This window comes from Enhydra lutris, unplaced genomic scaffold, assembly GCF_002288905.1.
Source record: "Enhydra lutris kenyoni isolate GAN:26980312 unplaced genomic scaffold, ASM228890v2 scaffoldscaffold15, whole genome shotgun sequence".
Lineage (NCBI taxonomy): Eukaryota > Metazoa > Chordata > Mammalia > Carnivora > Mustelidae > Enhydra > Enhydra lutris.
The window spans coordinates 60,854,097-60,874,591 of NW_019154099.1; the positions used below are offsets into that span (position 1 = coordinate 60,854,097).

The 20,495-nt window shown below is 54.9% G+C and overlaps 1 protein-coding gene across 1 annotated transcript in view; it reads right to left on the bottom strand.

Annotated features, from left to right (window-relative positions):
• The window catches only part of LOC111146901 (collagen type IV alpha 1 chain), a 134,459-nt gene that overhangs the window by 25,937 nt on the left and 88,027 nt on the right, over window positions 1-20,495 (bottom strand). The window contains exons 13-28 of the mRNA XM_022502638.1: window positions 19,626-19,712; window positions 19,100-19,126; window positions 18,901-18,951; window positions 18,144-18,188; window positions 17,801-17,854; window positions 16,130-16,171; window positions 14,999-15,083; window positions 14,459-14,494; window positions 12,148-12,312; window positions 10,709-10,804; window positions 9,466-9,549; window positions 8,844-8,914; window positions 5,141-5,332; window positions 4,405-4,573; window positions 1,631-1,723; window positions 1,438-1,542 (exon numbers count right to left, since the gene is read on the bottom strand). Of these exons, the coding sequence (XP_022358346.1) occupies window positions 1,438-1,542; window positions 1,631-1,723; window positions 4,405-4,573; window positions 5,141-5,332; window positions 8,844-8,914; window positions 9,466-9,549; window positions 10,709-10,804; window positions 12,148-12,312; window positions 14,459-14,494; window positions 14,999-15,083; window positions 16,130-16,171; window positions 17,801-17,854; window positions 18,144-18,188; window positions 18,901-18,951; window positions 19,100-19,126; window positions 19,626-19,712 (1,402 nt within the window). The remainder of the gene's footprint in view (window positions 1-1,437; window positions 1,543-1,630; window positions 1,724-4,404; window positions 4,574-5,140; window positions 5,333-8,843; window positions 8,915-9,465; window positions 9,550-10,708; window positions 10,805-12,147; window positions 12,313-14,458; window positions 14,495-14,998; window positions 15,084-16,129; window positions 16,172-17,800; window positions 17,855-18,143; window positions 18,189-18,900; window positions 18,952-19,099; window positions 19,127-19,625; window positions 19,713-20,495) is intronic.

The window sequence follows — 20,495 nt, forward strand, 5'->3', positions numbered from 1 at the left end:
CCCCCCGCCCCCCCAAACAAAACAAAGACCACCGCGGCACAAGCAGCCTGGGGCACCCCCACGTTCTGCCGCTCCGAGCATGGCCTTGTTCGGGAGCCCACCCGGCTCCCCTAGAGCAGACCCACGTCTTCGCGGGACGTCTGGGAGGCCGACACGCTCCGGTGCGAGCAGCGCCGCTATGGGTTCTCAAATGCGGCGCTGCCCCACCGGGCGCATGTGGGGCATTTAGAGACTGTCTGGGCCCCAACCCCAGAGGGCCCGACGGGCGGACAGCCACCCCGAGGCTCTGCTGTGCGCGGCAGCCCCCCTGTGGGATGCGGAGGTCCACGACGTGCGGGGGTCTGTACGTGTGTGGCGGTGCGCGCCCAGTCACTCGTGTTGTGGGGCTGGGGTCACCGGGGTCTCGTTGGAGAGTGCCCCTGACCGCCCACCAGCATCCGCGTGGCCGGGCCACCAGCCCCCGACAAGGAGACCCGACCTGTAAGTGGTAGCTAACTCTACCACTCAGGCTGGCGCTATGGTGCTCACAGGGGACAGGGTGGGGCTCGGCACCGTCCCCGTGACCCAGAAGGGTCGCTGAGGCCTTCTGCCCTTTAGCCAGACACACGAGGCCCCGCGCATGCGAGGGTGTGGCACGGCACCTGAAGGAGCGTACAGGCCGGTCATTCTGCCGGCAGGTGCGATGCGGTCTGAGCCTCTGGAAGGGAAGCTGGGAGCCCGACAGCTCTTCCCACTGGTTTGCACACACGGCCAGTACGACTGGACTCAGGACACCGGCCCGAGCAGGAAAGAAAGGCCCCTCGTGGCACACAGTGCCTGCTCCATCCCGGACCGAGGTCCCTGATGGCGAGTCCATGTCTGTGCCCCCCTCACCCCCACAGTGGGAATGACAGACCCACGGGAACAAGAGAAACGGTCAAACGTCCTCCCAGCTGCCCCACAGTCTCCAGAGAGAAGTTCTGGTTTAACGTATCAGCGCCCGGTATGGATGCAGGCTCTGCAGCCTGGGGGTCTTCTCCCCTGAGAGCGAAGCCCCCTCCCACGCGTTCCCCAGCTCCCTTCCCTCCGATCCACCCCAGCCCGGCACGGAGCCCAGCACGGAGGAGGAGAACGCCCAGAAATGCGGCTTCCGCTGCTCCCCGGGCAGCTGCTGGGTCCTGACGTCACAACCCCTCCTGCTGGGCACCACGTCCCCCACCTCCTCAGCGCCCACATCCACTGTCCTCCAGACTTCCGCTGGCTCCCCAAAGGGCAAGTCACTAACTCAAATAGCGTGTTTGCACACATTGCCTCCTCTCCCCTGGAATCATGAGAATGAACAGAACGGCCATGGCCTCAGTGCCCACCAGCCAGGGAACAGATGCGGCAGTGGGGCGCGAGTGGGCCGTGGGCAGAGCAGTGGCCCCATTTAGGGGCCGGCTGGTCCTGCAGGTTTACCTTTGGGGCCAGGGGGCCCTGGAAATCCGATTCCGGGCTGGCCGACAGTGCCCTTCTCTCCCGGGAGGCCCGGCCTTCCTGGGGTTCCAGGAAAACCTCGGTCACCTGTTGTGAGCAAGACCAACAGTCCGTGTGAGAAAAGCCGGTCACTGTTCCAAGCGCACCTCCAGGCAAGTGAGAGTGCGGAGAGTACCTTGCGGCCCGGGGAAGCCTGGGGATCCCGGAAGTCCTTGTGCTCCGGGGGGACCCGGTAGGGGCACAACTTTTCCTGCTTCGCCCTTGGGACCTAGGCAAAGAGCAAAGACGCCGTGTGAGAGCCCACGTCCCATCCCGAGCACGCTGCGTACCTGCAGGGCAGCCCTCCACGTCCTGCTTCTCCTTTTCTAGAATCTTTCACAAGAGCTCTTCCTCTTTTCCGCCAAATTTAGAGTCGAAAGGACCTAGATGTTTGACCTGTGAATTCCCTAAGAATCTAAAATAAGAGTCACGAAAACCCAGGAAATCTACAGTCACGAGAGGTGAGCTGACCCTGAGCGGTTTCTTGCTTTGCCGGCTTACAAAGTCAAAGCGCTTTCAGTGTCCCCGGACTTATCAGACAATCACGGCCCCGCACCGCTTTGAGGCAGACCTCAATTACGTGCGTCTGGTGGTCAGTTATCTTGAGGACGTGCTATGTGAGTGAGCCAGCACAATCCGGACGGCTGTGCACCCTCTGGAGCAGCCCAGCCCTGGGCGCCCAAGCCCAGGAGATCCACTGGGGGGCTGAGGATTCAGCCGCTCAGGAAAGACCAAAGGCGTCGCCTCCAAGCTGTGTGCACGGACTCTTCACATGCCCTACTCAGACGCAAGACATACGGGCCTCCCAGGCACAGCCAACACATTCTTTCGCTGCAGACTCAGAAACGCACTTACGGTCAGTTCCAACCTGGGAACGGGCCTCTCATGTCAGCAGAGCAAACATGGCTCTGGCACATCAGAGAAGCCTGTGCTTCGAATCCAGAGGCCGCCTGGGTCTGGACGGCGAGGCCAGCCTATAAGCCTACAGAGCGCAGACAGCTGACCGACAGCGCTGTCGACGCCTCCGGAAGCTTCTTCCTTCCCTTCCTGCTAGGAGGCCTCTGTCTCCCCAGCTGGTCTTTCTGACCTAGTTCCTGGCCAAGAAGTGCTGGATTCCTTTGTGCGCCTCTGCAAGTTTTCAGATTCAAAGTACCCAGAGATGCTGATTTTGGAGTCAGGAGCTATGGGGGGAGAGGTCAAAAGTCCCTTTTTCAAGATTTGGGGGGGGGGGTCCTTCCTTAGTCAAACCTAGGATTTCTCTGCCCCCAAAGGAGTCAAAAAAGAAACGTTTCTGGGATCCTCTCTAGACGGTGAACAAGAGTCCGGGAAGTCGAGACTGGGCGCTAGGTAATCACCAGGCGCACAACCAACGAGAACAACGGTAAGAAATACACAAGGGCCCTCTGCTCGTACTTGCAGCGAAGACGCTAGCACGCCCCGTGCTGGAGAGCTTATGAGTTACACAGTACGCTGTGATAAGAAAGTAACAGTTCCTGGTGGCACAGGAATGGATAAAACTCGGGCTGGATAGATAGCTTGTGACAGAATCGGCAGATCGGTGAGCACAAAGGCCATGCGGTTGTCCCCCATTATCAACGGTTCCACAGTGTGCCTGTTTCCCCATGGTCAACCGTGGTGCAGCTCAGAAGGTCTACGGTGACCGGACACCGCGTACGTGCTCACGTCATTCACCTCGTGTCATCGCACCTCAGAGGCCTTCGGTCCCGTCGCCCCGTCACAGGAGGAGGGGTGCACGTGGGACAGGAAGGTGTGCTGACAGCAATGTTCACGACACAGTGTGATGTGCATTCTAGTTCATTCCTGGTTCTTCTTGGTCATCTCCTCCTGGGGCCTAACTTACATCTTAAATGTTGTCATAGGTCTGTCTGCGTGGAAGAAACCTCGTGTATGTGGGGTGCAGTACTGTCCTGGCTTCTGGCTTCCATGGGGGTCCTGGAACGTGTCCCCCAAGTACAGGGGGCACGTATCATCTGATTCCTCTTCCGAAGTCCTAGTTGGCAGCTTTCGTCACGTAGCTAGTTACTACGTGGTTCAAGCCTTACCAGCCCCACAACTGTGACCATCCAAAGCCCTTTTGTTCATTTTCACGACTTCTAGGACATTTCTTAGTCCCGCACTCTTCCGTCCCTCCTCCGCACCCACACACTGCCAGCCTCCGCTCTCGCAGCCGGGGTCCTGGGGAACTACAGATGTGCTCGCTTCTTGCCTGAAGGTTATCCCATGACCTGTGCCCAGGAGCCTGCCACGGGCCAGGACGGGGCCACCCCTGACCACCTCTGTCCCCGATAACACACAGGGCGAGGTGGCAGTGAGCAAGCCCGTGGGAAAGCCTTGCCCCGGCCTCGCTCAGCCAAACCCTGGCGGGCAGTACACAGCAGGAGGGCAGGGTCACGCGGGCCTTGGGGTCGGGGTGGGGGGGCTCGACACAGACCCGCAGGACACATGGTGCACGAATGACGGAAGCTGGCACAGCCAACGGCAGCGGTGGGCAGAGACCACCGGGAATCCGCCCACAGGCCCCAGCCCGTCTGTGGACAGGTGAGACCACCTGGCTTGGGAGACACAGAAGCCCACGTAGACTGCTCACCAGGGAGACATAGAAAATAGGTAAAGAGGGAAAAAATGGGCTCAGGCTGGTATCCCCCGCACAGTAAGGCCCACCTGACCCGGGAGGCTTTGTCTCCTTATTAGAACACAATCATCCATCAGATCAGCTGCTTTGTCGCCAGATTCGTCACATCACCTGGCCCTTCCCACGCACAAGTCTACAAGGTACATTATCACCACGGAGGGCCCGGGCCAGGCCACCTTGTGGAAGAACGGCACCCGACTCCCGTCCCCACGTCGGGGAGCCCAGTGCTCCGAGCACCCGCGGTCCTCAGGCCTCACCTGGCTGGCCTGGGGAGCCAGGGTTCCCTGGAAAACCCACTTGTCCCTTGTCGCCAACGGGGCCAGGAAGGCCGAACCCTGGAGGCCCTGGAGGGCCGGTGTCACCGCGACTGCCGGGGAATCCAACTCCCCCGGGGGGGCCACGCTCTCCTTTCAGTCCTACCGACCCCTGACATGCAAAGAGAAAAGGGAACGTTATCAGCAGACGCGCCCGCACGCGGCCATCTACAGTCCTCCGCCGTCTGCAATAAATAAGCACCACAGTCCGACTGGCTAATGCCGGCCACGGCCTCCCGCCCTCCACAAGGGTCAACTAGCAGTTAATAAATGACGCCAGCGTTCCTGCGCAAGCTGGGTGGGCACCCTCCCTCCCCGCACAAGGACACACTTCAAAGAGGGGAGTATTTGTATGTGGAACCGTCTTTTTAAGGATAACTTGCAGGCCGCTAACGCTAAACTTCACCTCCCACCTGACATCCAAACGTCTAACACACCGATGCCTTCCCGACGGCCCGAAATGCGTCAGCAGACACCCGTGCCCTGTCCCCGCTCTGTTCCCATCAGCAGCATCAACGCCTACGGCAACGCACTTAAGTCTCCCCAAGGACCACAGAACATCCCGTGTGACAATCACCACCCAAATGAAAATGCACAGATACGACTCAAATAACTCATTTCTTCATTCTTTGCAGGTCCGCGTCTACGGTGGGCATTCCAAGTCTGGAAACAAACATACCGGGGAGCCTTTGGGGCCGGGCAGACCCGGATGGCCGTCTCTCCCAGGAGACCCTGCTCTGCCTGGCATCCCAGGCTGTCCTGGAAAGCCCGGGTCTCCTTTGTCTCCTTTGAGCCGTGCGTCGAAGTAAATCTCGCCAGGCTCTCCCTTGGCTCCCGGCTGGCCCATCAGCCCTGGTGCGCCTTGCGGGCCCTACAAGCACAAAATGGAAGACGTCGGTGCCCAAAATGAGCCAGCATGATCGTCACACAGCCAACAGTGATATTAACAAGTCACCTCCTTAAAAAGTTGCAGTATGGTCAAGCTTATTTATTTTCTAGAAGCAAGTCAACAGCTCCGTGACAAAGCCATGATCTGACCTCTCACTTGTTTCTCTTGAAAACACTGAAAAAAGAAGACTTTCCCAGGTATTACAGAGGCCAGGCTGGGGCGGGGGGAATGAGAGTGTGGCACTGGGAACCCAGCTTCTGGGACAGCGCAGGAGAACTGGCTTGTCTCTTCCAGCGGCTAACATTTACGAGAACATTCCAGCAAATGCTGGAAGCGGCCGAGTGAGACTTCTGGGGCCAGGAACTAGAGAAAGGGCTTCCAGTGCAGATGGGTGAAGCGTCTGAGGGCAGGACGGCAGCCACGGGGAGAGGAGAGTCTGGGGAGCGAGACCGGCCAGCGCCAACACCGCTGTCTTGAGCAGTCAGCAAAAGAGAACGGACTTTCCCGGGAGACACACCCTAGCACATTCTCCAGTTCCTGGAAAGTTAAATCTTCAAGGAACGCCCACACCCACAGATGGTCTCTCCTCCAGCCTCTCTGAGAATTGGGGTTCACGAGGTTTTCAAATACTTGTCTCAGGCACTCATTCCCTGAGGCCTGAGAAAGAAATCTCTCGGCCTCCCTGCTGACTTGGCAGGATGCAGACTCTTGGACGAATCATTTAATTCCAATTCCTTCTCACACACTCCCTCGGAAACGGCTCTTGGACGTATGCGAGTCACATGTGCCCACACCCTTCTGTGTGGGTGTGTAACACAGAGGAAGGAGCTGGGAGACAAGGGACAGACCCAAATTCCCACAATCTTTAGATTTGAGAGTGGGTGCCGTTTATCACCCGCCCACCACGTGTCACGGCTCTCTCAGCACACCACTCCTGACTCGGAACAGGTGAGGGAGCGGACACTCCGAGAACCTCAGTGGGGTGGGTGGGGGGGGCATAGAAAAGTCATGACTTAGTTCGAAGGTGCTGTGGTATCTCATAGCTTTCTCTCCCGAGGTAACACTAGCTCCCACGCATCCTTAAATCGAGCTCGGCTGCGACTCCCCCATGAAGCCCTCCCGGACATGTGTCCTGGGTTTCCGCGGTGAAGGCGACAGTCCTCATTACACAGACCCTTCTCCTTGCCCATCTGTCTGTCCACCGGTCTGCGGGGTGCTGGAGGCGGGCCCGCGGCTTCCCAACTTTGCGCACTGAATGTCTGCAGCGAGGAGGTGCTGCAGGAAGTAGAAGTCGAACTAGCAATATTCGCCCATTAGAAAATAAACCCCACCGTAAGGAACTACAACTGATCTCTGGTTTTCTCAACCTGGAAGGCTCAGTGTTACTCTGTGGTGATCATTTGTAGCTTGACACACGGTCTTCCAGGCTGTGAGCGTACAGTGCGGAGCCACCATTTCTCACCTTGATAACGGTGACCTTGACGGCTATCATTCAACAACAAAATCTAGATGTTTTTTTTTTCAAAGGCGACACCTTGACCCTAGGATGCCTCCCATGGCTTCTCTGCCACAGAGCGTCTCAATCGTCAGCAATTCAAAGGTCTTTGGATCCACATCTCCCGACATGAATGAAGAGGAATCAAATGCTGCGTTGAGCACCTCGCCTCAGCTCCATAAATCAGAGGAGATCGACGGCTGTACGGTCTGCCTCAAAAAAGCGCCACCACCATGGGGTGTCACAGGTCCTTTCAGCTGACTGTCCCAATGGCCCCGAAACCCACTCAGGTCCCTGCGTGGAGCCAGCCTCCTGTGCCCGCCCCTCTTTCCAAAAACCCAACCCTCGGCCTTCAGAAGGACGTGCCACAGAAACGCTCTCCAAATGAAACAGGAAGGCAGAGCTTCTCATCTCTTTTCATCACCGTCTACTTTCCAGGACGCTCTGCCAGGTCGCGGCACCTCCTACAGCCCCAGCCTCCCCCAAAACGAGAGGGCCCCACCCGTGAGCCGTCACAGCGTGCAGCTACCGGACAGCCGCAAACATAAGAAAAATTACTACCTGCTCAACTCAACTATTTACCCAGAAACAGTTTTTTTACAAACTTGGCCATCTGCAGAGAGAAAGGAGCGCTGGATGGGGAAGGCGGGGTTAGAAGTTCCGTTGTGCATTCGCTCTATTTTCTTCTTCATCCGGACTCGTCCTCAGCTGTCCTCCCTCCTTCCCCTCTTCCCACTGCTATTAGCTGCGGGGCTGGGGGCTGGTGTCTGGAAGGGGTTGCAGGCAGAATGGAGGCAGGAAGCTTCCAGAAGGCCAAGCAGATAAAGACCATGTCCAGAGGTTAATCGCGTCCTCGGCTGCCGCTTCAAAGCGCTTCTGGCTTTGATCCCCACCAGAGTTAGGGCTTCCCAGTTATGTGAACGTCTCATTTATTTAGAAATATTTTAAACAATTGCGACTTGTAACTTAGCTCCCCAGGCACCAGGGAGGTTCTGGAAGCAGAATCCCGAGATCCGACTTCAAAGGAGGAAGCGATTGCTCGATCCCAGCTGCGTCGGGGCCGTTTCAACTCACTGTGGCCCTGACCCGCTTCTAGAGAAGCTGCCAGTAGTATTTTTAAACATCGCAAATGTTAAAGAGCTACATCAAAAAGGAGTAAAATGCCAAAGATTTGACTTTCATTCTGGGACAGAAGAAAAAAGAAAAGCAAAAGGGAAACCAGTAATGAAAGAAAGTGTGGAAAGCGGCTGACGCTTGCAGAGCTTAGAAGAACAAAGAAAATAGGAGAACCAGGCCCTAAGGTTTATGCGCTTCAGAAACAGAGCTGGTGACGTGAGAGCAAAGGGCCTTCGGTGCTCGAAATTACGACACTTCTCTTCCAGTCAATGGCTTCTTTTCAAATAAACTAGGAGAGTCAGGGAGCTGGTTTTCATTTCACTGCAAAGTTTCATGTCAATCTGAGATTGTTTCATTTGTAAACTTAGCAAAGCGTCTTCACAACAGATATTGGTGGGTACAAATTTTCAAAACCCGTCTTTGTGAGAGAAGAAGAAAGGAATGTGGAATTCCTCGAGGGCAACAGGCCGGTGACGCTGCACCTCTCCACAGACATACGGGCACTGAGCTTACTACCCTGTTACGTGACGGTGTGACTGGCCCCGGAGCTGTGGCTCCTGGTGGCACCGTTTGCTTTAAGAGCCCCTGAGATCCCGTGGGAAGGTGACGGCATCCAGCTACCCCCGGACACGGGTACGTGGCAACTGAATTCTGACCAGGTGAGGAGAGAGGCGGGCGATACGGGGATTCCGGACTCCACAGTCCTGCTCCCCCTCGGGTGAAGACATGGAGAGTAATTCTAACTGCTCGACAAAGCCACACCTGACCAGTGCCCAGATCATGCAGCAGAAGCTCTATCCGCAAACGTAACAACATACACCTTTGTCGGTCGGCTTGGAGGCAACTTCTAGAAAGTACGCAAACGCAGACAGGTTTACTTACAGGCAATCCTTCCAGACCATCTCTGCCAGGCAAGCCTCTGTCGCCCTTGGCCCCTGGCTGTCCTGGGAAACCTTTCAGAAGCCAAGAGAGACGTAGCACATTACTGATGGGACACATCCCCCAAACCCCAAACCTTCCATTCTCAGGATTCAAGAGCACAGACATCTCTACACAAGTGGATGGTGTCTGAGGGATCTCTACAGAGTGACAGAAATGCTCCCAGTGACCCTGAGTTTGGACAAGCACCACAGAAGCAGCTGGTGACCAGAGCCCCCCACCCCTGCCCACGCCCCGGGATGGCTTCCGCCAGAAACCTGCCCTTCACTTCGGTGGAGGGACGGAGGTTGTGTTGCTGAGCAAACCGTACGCTGCTGACCTTTGACTGGGGATTCGTTGTGGTGCCAAATTTTAGGTCCTCTTGATGATTTTCCAATCATCAAGATGATTTTCATCTTGGTGAGTTTTCAAAAACCCCAGAAGTCTGACCTAATATTCTCACTATCAGGCTCTGGTCTGAATGTGGAAAGTGAGGTCTCTCGTGGCGCGAGACGCGTTTCACTGTGAAGGCTCCGGCCCATGGAAGCCAAGTCAGGCCTGGTCCCGGTCACATCGGGGCTCTTACCTATTTCTCCCGGGGGGCCCTGCGGCCCAGGGGGCCCACGAAGTCCCGCTGTGTCACAGATGAGGCAGCTGTCTCCTTTCTGACCTATAGAGGGAACACAGGGGTGTGTGTGCACAGGCAAACTGTCCTGCACGTGGCACTCCGCCAGAGCCCACGGCCGGGAGCTGACACAGGGCCTGCGTAGACAGTCTGTGTCCCTGAAGCACGGCAGAGGCAGAACAGGGGCCCATGCATGGGCCCCACAGGGTTTGCTCATGGGGAGACGCACTGCTGACCACAGGCTGGGCCGGCTGGCGGCGCCACGGCAGGAGGATGGAGGTCTCCACATGGAGAAGCTCCTGACCCCATGTCATCCCAGGGGACACCGGCTCAGCTGGTAACCAGAGGGAGTCACGGACACTTGAGTGCTCGCTGACCCTCCCGGGTGACTTCTAAGACCACGTCCAACGGGGCCTCCGAAATGTAAAACCCTAACGTTTAACATCTGCGACTGTTCCCATGCGGCATTTGTGTGGCAGACTTTGGGAGAGGAAGAAGCCTTTGCAACCCAAAGCCAGCCACAGTGCCCAAGGGCTTGGTTTTGGGGGCAGCCTTGGCCGCTCTACTCTATGGCTGCTAAGAGACACAACGACACTGGACTGTCCGAGGGGTACGACACGCTCAGACAGGACTGCGGACATGGTGAGAACCCGCTGTGGGCACAACAGTGAAGAGAGGACCATGTGCCCTGGGCTGGGGTGACAGAAAACGATGGCAATCAGTAACGATAACCCGAGAGCAAGGGGGGAGGGGCCCAGTCCCAGGGCAGCTCCTCTGCTCACACGGATTGTGGGACCAGGGCCTGGAGGGGTGGCGAGCGTTCCAGGTGCACGACTGTGACTCGGCTCAAAGAAACACGTCTGCTCTTGAGAAAGGCACTCTCGAACTCTGAACCGAGATCGCACTAAGGTATTGGTCTGAGGGGTTGCTCTGCGGGTCATGAGGACAGTAAGGAGCATAACATGTCCAGGCCACAGCGCCCCGTTGCCTCCAGGTGGCAGCTCACACTCTCTGTCTCCCCCATCCCCTCCCCCACCTTGGAGGCCCAACCAGGGGACACCCCAGTGGAGCTCCAGTAGGGAGCCCCATCCTAGGAATGGACTGTGACGAGAGTTCCAAACACAGGAAGGCCCACCAGCGCCCACCCACGTGCACAACTGTGTCTCCTTCCCAGCACCATTTTTTACAATGATGTCCCTCTTACCTTTTTCTCCAACCTCGCCCGTCAGCCCTGGCTGCCCTGGAATTCCGGGGGGGCCCTGGGCCCCTGGCGGCCCAGGCTGGCATTCCACGATTCCATCTGCAATGGATCGGCATGAGTTACGGGACTAGTCCCGGCACCCGAAGCGAGGATTTGCACCTCTCTTCCTCAGTCGCTATGGTAACACGGAACCGCTCTGAGGCTACTTGTAAGTGCCAGAGACCCGGCTTTACCCGGCTTCGAAGCAATCCCACAACATCAACTTGAAAACAGGCCCCGCACAGCACCTGTCTGGCCAAGCGCCACCACGGGCTGTGACAAAACACCTTCTTGATGACCCTAGAGCACATTTCAGTTCGTTTGTCCTGTCCCATGTCTTACTTCCTTCCTACCTTGCGAGTGCACACATCATCCTTATTTTACACATGAAAACACTGAGCCAGGGGACACCTGGGGGCTCAGTGGGTTGGACGTCTGCCTTCTGCTCAGGTCATGATCCAGGGCCCTGGGGTCCAGCCCCACATGGGGCTCCCTGCTCAGCGGGATGTCTGCTTCCTCCTCTCTCCCTCTGCCCCTCCTCCCTGCTCAGGCTCTCACTCGTGCCCTCTCTCTCTCTCAAACGAATAAAAAACTTAAAAAAAAGAAAAACGACAATTCGTGCTGATCCCTTCACAGGGAAGCATCCAGCCTGGAATCCACTGGTGCCCCAGGTTCCGCACCCGACCTCTGCATGGACCCGCAGCCCTGCGAACGCCCTTTCTTAACGAGGTGTCCGCACTCCAGCAAATAAACCACCGGGATACGCCGCATACGGACCCTCCGTCAGCCCCCCAGAAGACTAGGGCTTCGGGCACTCGCGGGACTCACACTGTGAGTGACACGGCAGGACTTGCCTTAAAAACCTCCACGCGTTCCCACGGGATGAACTCGTCTCAGACTGTCTTACATCCTGCGCTGGTATCACTCTGGGACCGCGGGACCCCCCGAGTCAAGCGTTTGTGCTCCGCGCTCAGCTTTGACGGCGGGCTGACGTCAGACCCGTGCGCGCTAAGTTCCCTCAGAGGTGAGGTCGTCGGTTCAGTCCCCACCCAGACTGTCCCCGGCAGTCCCTTCCTGCTTAGGGAGCGTGTCCCAGATGAACGAGAAGGTGCTTTGTTGGCAGAAGAACCACAAAACTCACTTTTTCGATGTGATGCCGGGAGACTCAGACGTGCTTAACGTGGTTCTTTAACCAGTTTCACTGTTTTATTTTTACTACTCCTTTCCGCAGCCTAACTAACATGGCGAAGACACCTCAGTGGGACATGAATGACTCGCCAGTCCCCGGACACCTGCGCTTCTGTGACACCCCAACTCCGAGCGCCCTTCCCGCACCCTGCTAGCTCTGCTCTGACACCTTCCTGCGCAAGACGCCACGTGCCATGGTCCCCAAGAGCACTTACTTGTGTGGCCCGGCTGTCCAGGGGGCCCGGGAGGCCCAGGGGGGCCCGGGAGTCCATCCCGTCCGCTCGGTCCTGGCAAAGATGTGCCCGGAAAGCCCTGTTCACCTTTCTCGCCTCTTTCCCCCGGGAATCCAGGAGCTCCGATCTGCCCTGGTACTGGAAAGCCTGAAACCAGAACGGAATCTCATGTAAGGACCCGCAGTGCGGGGTCAAGGCCCACAGCACAGACTGACTTTCTTAACTGTGTTCGAGGAAAATGGTACTGACCGTCCCTGGAAGGGGAACCGCTCTGCAGAAGTAAAACAAACTGAACTGTCAGGCTTCTTACCCTGTACATGTTGGCAGTCAAACACCTCTTACAACTTACCATTAAGAAAAAGGGCCTCACTACCCAGACATGAAAAAAATCTGTGCATTTTTTTTTTTGGTGCAAATAGTATTCCCACCGCATGAATGAAAAGGCCAGTGAGGGTCGATTTCACTTCCACTTAGAGGCTCAGGGCATGAAAATGTCACCAAAGAAAAGTGGACACAAGGCCCAGGGGACGGGAACTGGGCTGGTGATGGAAATGGAACAGCCAAGAAGTAAAGTTAAGGACAAAGACGATGTTCTGGGAGGAGTGTGATATTAGGTCTGAACACGGAAAGAGGAGTTGGGGGATAAGAGGGAGGTTGTGCCACCGTTCCGGGTGGGCGCAGAAATCTCCCACTCATGCCGGCAGGAGCACCAGCTCGGGGCCGCCCTTGGGGCCTCTGGTCCCAGCCCCAACCACTAGGAGCAGGACGATGTCTTGGCCTTAAAGAGCAGAGTGCAGAGGACGAGGGAGCGCCCAGGAAGACGACTGATCCTAGAGTAGGAGCTGCAGTCATAGGAGAAGAAATGCTACCTCACGTGCACTCATCAGCGGCAGCAGGACCAAAGGCGGCCCCTTGGGGCTGGGGCTGAAGGCCCCACGACAGGAGGGGAGGAAGCACCCAGCTTGGCCACAGGAAAGGACCCCAGGGCTCACAGAGTGCAGCGCTGCTGGGCCCGAGGCTGGGCTTTGACCAGGGGAGAGCAGATAAGGCCAGAGCAGTTTCACAGACCTCCGGAAACACTCTAAGTTAAGAGATGAACAGGCAGAAAAAAGCTTTAGAAGTAAACCAGGCACACACCAAGGGAAGACACAGAGTGACGTGTCCACTAGGATGGCTGGAAGGTCAGCATTTTCATGACCACAGAAAAGAAAGTGGATGGAAACAGAGAAGGGTGATTTGAAAGCGAGATCCACAGCTTTAGCAGGAAGGCAGGCAGTGAGGTGCCCGCGCGGGGCCTGGAGCAAGTCCTCAGCGCCGGACGGGGTAGAGGGTTAGTGTTCCAGCAAAAAGGAACGAGCCCTGGGAGAAATTACAGCGGGCGAGCTGTTGGAAAGGGAAATGATGAAAAAGAATAAAACACAAAACTAAATAAAAAACACACAAAACCAAGAACGTAAGGACTGTGGGCACTGGGTTGTGGTGTGGACTCTAGTGTACATGTGGGTTTTCCTCACAGCCTGTCTGATCTGCTCCAGGGACTGAGGGAGATGTGCGCGCGCACACATTTGCACACATGCACACAAGCGCTTGTACGCAGACACGTGCGTGCACACACAAAGACACATGCACACAGACATTTGCACACGTACTCACACACACAGGAATCCCACCACGAACTAAGCAGTGGGCACAGTAGGATCACACACTAAGTACAAGCGAGGCACGTGGGATGCCCACGGACAAACTAGACCAGAGATGGTTAGATCAGTGAGGGGGTTCAGCTGAGTCTGTTCCCAAGAGAGAAACGAAGGCTCCCCGGAGACAGGGAGTGTGGCCACTGACAGTGAGGAGCCTGCGGGCCACTGGGGACCTGCATCCTTGGGCGGGGGGGCAAGGAGGCTGGGGGTGGGGGCCTGCGGGATACTGGGGACCTGCATCCTTGGGCGGGGCGGCAAGGAGTCTGGAGGTGGCAGCCTGTGGGCCACTGGGGACCTGTGTCCTTGGGCGGGGGGCAAGGAGACTGGGGGGCAGGTCCGAGCCAGGGAGAGATGGGAGGACTTGAGGAGAGACATGAGAACCCCCCCAGGAACACACACAACCCCATGGCCACCTGTGACTTCCCAAGTCAACGACCAGAGCTGTGAACGTACCTTGCTGTCATTACTAGAAAAACCTGCAACAGAATCGCCAGCCATTTCTCGCAGGTCACTAACGAACGTGAAACACACACTCGGGATACGAACCACACAGATGTCGTACGACTACTCCCACACAGTCAGCCAAGGATACTCACCTGGAGGGCCTGGCTGGCCTTGCAATCCCGGGAAACCTTCAAAGAGAAGGGAGAGTCAGACAAACCAAGCCTGCAGGTCTGTCCCCCGAGGCCCTGGGCCAGCAGGGTGAGGGAAGGACACGGGCAGAAACACAGCGCCCTGGCCCTACAGGGCTGGATGGAGACGCTCTAGGAGCCCCAGCGCCAGGACGGAAGGCAGACCTGAGTCTGAGACAGGCCTCAGTCTCCAGGCGGGCCTCCAAGGCCTGTCGCTGTTAGCAAACCATGAGAGTGCAGGTGGAAACTGGTGGAAATGGAAGAAAGGTAAAGTAAAAGAGAAGGACAGAAGGAAGGAGGGAGGAGGAGGGAGGGAGGGAAAAGAGAGGGAAGGGGAAGGATGGGGGAGGAAGAGGAGTGAAGAGGGAGGGGGAGAGGAGGGGAAAGGAGCGGGGAGGGAGGAGGAAGTAGAGGGGGGGGAGGGAGGAGGAAAGAGGAAAGAGAACAGAAGGAGGGGGCGGCTAGAGAGAAGGGGGAGGAGGGAAAAGGGGAAACGGAATGTACCTTTGGGGCCTGGCTCTCCTCTCAACCCTGGGGTGCCCGGGTACCCCCGCTCTCCTTTTTCTCCCAAGGGTCCTGGGCCGATTGCCTGAATTACAGAAGAGACCATCAGAGGTGCAGGGGAGTGGCTGGGCTGTACCTTACGGCAGTGCAGACGGAGAGACTAATCATCTCCAAACCATCTCAAGAAAGGGGGGAATAAGAAACAACAGTTGGGGCACAGCGGGGATGGGGGAGTCGTGAGAAAACAGAAAATGGACCCCCCTGCCCCCCCCAGCACCCTGCGCAGTTCTGCTTCCTCCTGTCTTAACTGGGCTTCCCGCAGCGTTCCCTGTGCAGTCAAGCCAGAAGAGTGCGAATTCTGATGGTTGGGTTTATTTCGAATCTCTAACTGTCCACGCAAGCCGCTCAGTGAGCAGAGCACCGACAGAGCGCTCTCACAGCACCCTGCCGGGCCCCCGGCGGGAAGTAACAGGGACACGCGAACGGGCCCCTGCAAGAGGTTTTCCGCGGTGCTGGTTGGTTTCTGTTTTTGTTTTTTGAAATGGTCCAAAGTGGGGACTTCCTCAAGGACGGACGGATACAGGCCAAGAACACACTACAAAGCAGTGAACTAGGTCAACACGACTCTAAATCGGGCGAACCCAAGGAAAATGACAAAACCAAATATTGCAGATTGCCCTTAAAATAGAGTTCCTTTGTGGCAATTAAATTCACAGACGTCATTACAATCTGCGGCTGCGACACCAACAGACCACTCGACCGTGGCTGCCAGGTCACAGGGAGAGTCAAATTATGGGTGGTCATTTCCTTTCAGCATTTTCCTTGATGGACCATCAGAAAAAAAAAAGTTTCAAAAAGTTTTGCTCTTATCGTTATCCACAGCCAAATCTTTCCAGTGTCTGTGGTCGAGGAAATGTAGAAATTATCGAAATATAATAAAAAGTACGTACCAAACACCACACAATATAGAATATAAGTTTATGATTTTAAATAACACACGCCCTCTTTACACACACACACACACACACACACACACACACACACACACACACACGTCATCCTAAAAACGCCGTGGGGCACGTGGCCCCAGCTCCCGACAGACGACCAAACAGCACTTTTACTTTTACTCACAATTCCAGGTGGGCCTGGAGGACCTGCTTCACCTTTGTCTCCCTACAAAAGAAGAAATACTTGTATTTTTTGACTAGACAATTGTCTTAAGGAAAGCATGGCTCAAGTTTTTGTTCCAGAAAAATAAGGACTGCGCCCACTTACACTAAAATTATTTTCCTGTGCTAAGCAGCCCTCACTGTGAGGGACTCAAAGCCCCTGCACCTACTACACCAAAAACGGACGCAGGTCCCTGTGCTTTGCCGGACCACGATGTGCGGAAGGAAGGATTTCCGCAAATCGTCCCGGGGAGTCTAATTGTTCACAGGACAAAGCAGCTCACGGTGTTTGTTGTGTCTGATCGCACGCTCCCTCGGGCAATGCGAGAGTCGTTCCCGAGTTGAATTAGTATCTGGCGGTTTTTCAATAAAATAAAAATAAATGGAATGAAAGCTTCCAATTTCTAAATACGTTTTCTTAAGGAAATCATTTTACCAGAGGTTTTTAGGCGTAAGGCTGTCTAAACCTGCACCGGAAGTCAGAATGAAAGGATATCTGTGGTTTCATCTTTCCCCCCTAAAATCCAGCATGACCTGAAAACATCAGGTGGATAAATTCTAATCATCTTTAGGCTTATTTTCATTCATATTAGAAGAAAAAACCCAAAGGAATTAACCGTGCTATGTCCGATGTTTTACATAAGCCCCACAATAACACCTCTAGGAGTCCCAAGACCTGCACACACCCCATGAATGCGGCTGCCCCTTTAAGTCAAAGCAATAAACTTAGCAGTAAACCCGCATTAGATGCTTTGATTTTCCTGATTTGAATATGAGACTTTAGAAGTATCTGCAAGACTTAAAAAATATCTTAGTGAAAACATCCTAGACACACTTACCTTTTAAAGCCTACAGGATCGGACCTCCTCAACACTGCAAGTGTCAGGGAAGGATCTTTCCCTCCGTCCCTGGCTTTCATGAGCGCGCTGCGAGGCCCGCCCCGACCCGCGAGTGCTGCTGGAGATGCTGTTCCAAAGCTATTTCCATTAGCAGAGACTCAGGCTACCTGGTCTCGCATCAGTGAGCATTTTCTGCCTATCACATCGACAAATATTTCGTAAAGTTTGATAACAAGCACTTGCCCAGAAAAAGAGCGTTTGACAGGTCAATGACCAGACAAGTGAACACAAATTCTTGTCCTTATGAGCACGTGGGTACGACCCACACACCACGCAGCACAAAGCGTGGACGCAGGATGTCCCGGGCAGCTGCACATGCACATTCAGACGCATCCACGCCATGTCCTTAAGGGAGGAAGCTGGACGCCCCGCACAGCCCGTTGTTCCAGAGGGTGTGTGCGCGTGAACGCACAGGAGGGTTGTGCGTTCTTCGCACCTCTGATCAGTAACAGGAAAGTTAAACAGCTTGCTTTCCTTCACTCTGTCTGCATTTTTTATTGTTCCGTAACTAGATAAAATTCATCTACTACAAAAGACACATAAAAACCTAAAAACCTTAACAAGTGGAACATTTTATGCTCCTCTTTCTAAAATAATCACACGCGTCAATAAAACCACGAAGTTAAGGCGTGTGTTGCTCACAGGGAGGGCAATCATTTTTATTATTTGAGCCCCGTGCTTTAGGAAACTGAACCGCAGGCTGAAGGGAATGCTTCCGCAGTGTCACGGCTTACCTTGAAACCTTCGCGGCCTGGGAGTCCCGGGTACCCCGTGTCGCCTGGAAAGCCCTGTGGGGGGACACGGACAGCACCCCTCATAAGCAATAGCCAAGCCAACAGTTTGCTCTTAAAAATTACAGAGAAAGGGCTGCCTGGGTGGCTCAGTTGTTAAGCGTCTGCCTTGGGCTCAGGTCATGATCTCAGGGTTCTGGGATTGAGCCCCACATCGGGCTCTCTGCTCAGCGAGAAGCCCGCTGCCCCCTCTCCCACTCCCCCTGCTCATGTTCCCTCTTTCGCTGTCTCTCTCTCTGTCAAATAAATAAACATTTTTTTAAAAAAATTACAGAGAAATACTTACTGGACTCCCTTTTTCTCCTTTTTCGCCATCTTTTCCAGGTTTTCCCTGTGCAATAAAGATGGAGAGAGACATCAGTATTTCACAAAAGCAATAAGAAACAGTATCCAGCACCCAGGCCAGGAAGCTGCACGGGCTGACAGTACCACGGAGTGAGAAATGCCGTCTACGCAGGACGGCTACGGAAGTGGGACAGCAGAAGCAGAATTGTCAACGCTGAAACGACGCAGCCTGATGAGTCCCCATCTCCTAAGGCAAGCGTTGCATCTGGCCACACAGCGAACAGCAGAGAAGTTTCCAAATGGCAAGGGCTGGTGGCTGATATGCAGAGGATTCGTTTCAATGAAGGTCCCCCCATCACTGCGGGGTGGGAGCCGGAAACCAGCGGGTGGGCTCCTGTCCCCAGGCTTCACGGGCTGGGAGGCATCTGAGCATCTCAGCTCTTGGATGCTCACGAAGCAGCAGCAAAGGGCACGGAGCGCTCCGAGCAAGCAGACGGGGGCTCTCAATGAGAAGCCAGCAGGCTCGGGCTAGGGGCTCTTCCGAGAGACCAGAGCCCCACCTCCCAGGGAGGACCCTCAAATGGAGGCAGCCTCCTCATTCCTGCTCACACGGGCTCCAGGAAAGCCCTTCGGGAGAGGACAGGGAGAAACTGAAGAGCCCGACCAGCGTCTTCCACTCAGGCTTCTGTAAACCCAGGACTCCAGGAAAGGAAGGAACGTGCTCTTATAAGAAGCAAAAGGACTCTGAAGGTACTCACTCGGGGCCCTGGCTTTCCGGGCTCCCCTTTCTCTCCAAGCCCTGGCATTCCCTTGAAAGAACAAAAAGAGAGCGTCATTAGGGTATTTAAGTAAAATATTAAATTATGCAAATATCCCAGAGAAGGTGAGTAAGCTTGTAACTTAAATCCAGTACAAACATTCACATGAAATAACGATGAACAAGAACAGAGTACTCACTTGAAATCCAGGTTCACCTTTTTGACCCTAGAAGAATTTTTTAAAAAAGAGCAAGAGAGTGAGCCGTCAGTACTAATGGCTATATTGATTTTTATATACACTGAATGTGCAGAAGTTAAAAAATTCCTTTTCTTGCTATATTAACAAGGAAGTTCTCCTTGGTCTCCAATATTCAATGTCAACACTGGCAAGGCTGTGGGTTTAAGACGGGCAGCTAATCACGCTCAGTGTGTGGCAGTGGTGACCGGCCGCCCCCAGCTGGCCTCCCTGCCGCTGCCCCAGCCCAGCCCCAACCTGGTGCGTCTAAGAAGCCCTCCCTCAGCGGTCAACATTGCTCCAACCCAGTCCCAGCTGCCTCTGCTCTCCAGACACTCGGATTCTGTGGGGCGGAGAGTCTATAAGCCTGTCCTGCAGGTCACTGGTGAATGTAACTGGAGAAACCGGATTTGGACCCCGTTTCCCTATATCCCTTCCATTTGTCCAAAATTAGAAAGCCAGCCTTCACCGGACAAAATCCATATCATACCTTTTCTCCTTTGGTGGCAAAGTCTCCTTTTTCTTTAACTTGAGCTTGTCCTGGCACTCCCGGAGGCCCACTGACCCCCTGGTCACCCTGTTGATTCAAACAATGGGAATGAATTAGGCATAACATTAAGTATACAAAGAAGAAAATGCAGAGGCAGAGAAAAGCCTAAAACAAAACATCTATTTTTTTAAAAAAATGTAAATTATCTCTGTCCTAACCTATCCCTGTCTCAGCAGAAAGTTCAGTTTTGGTAGGAAGACGGCACAGTAAAGACACGAAGCCAGGAGACCCTCTGGAGTCAGGAAAGCCACCACATCAAGGAAGAACACCAAAATGAGACACACGTCTCCCAACGCATCCAGGCCTGTTTTTAGGCAGTTTATGTGTCCACAGCGGGACACATGCACAGTCTGATGGCATTTGGACGGAGGAAAAGGGGCACGAACTGCTCCAGAGAGTCTGGGAAGAAAGGAGGTATCTTTAGGTGCCCCAGAAGGAAGACAGCCATGACGAACTTTCTTCCTCTGGCATCCTAATGGCTGCATGCAACGGAAGTACAGAATCCCAGCGACGGCACAATGAGCGAGATCCAAAGAATTCAATGGTGTCGTTTACAGGGTCACCTTACAGTGAGGTTTATGGAAAGACTGGACCAAATTTGGAGTGGAACCCAGAGGCCAAGAGTCAGTCCAGACCTGCCCAGGCCTCAGCCACACGTGGCACCCACCAGTGGTGGTCTCTACACGGGTGTGGACAGCAGTGGAGATGTGGGCCCCGGGGCAGGTGCAGCCACAATCCCCAGAATCCCCACTGGCTCGGCCCCATTTCACTGATCTGATCCAGGGAAACTGGTGGAGAGATCAGCAGAGG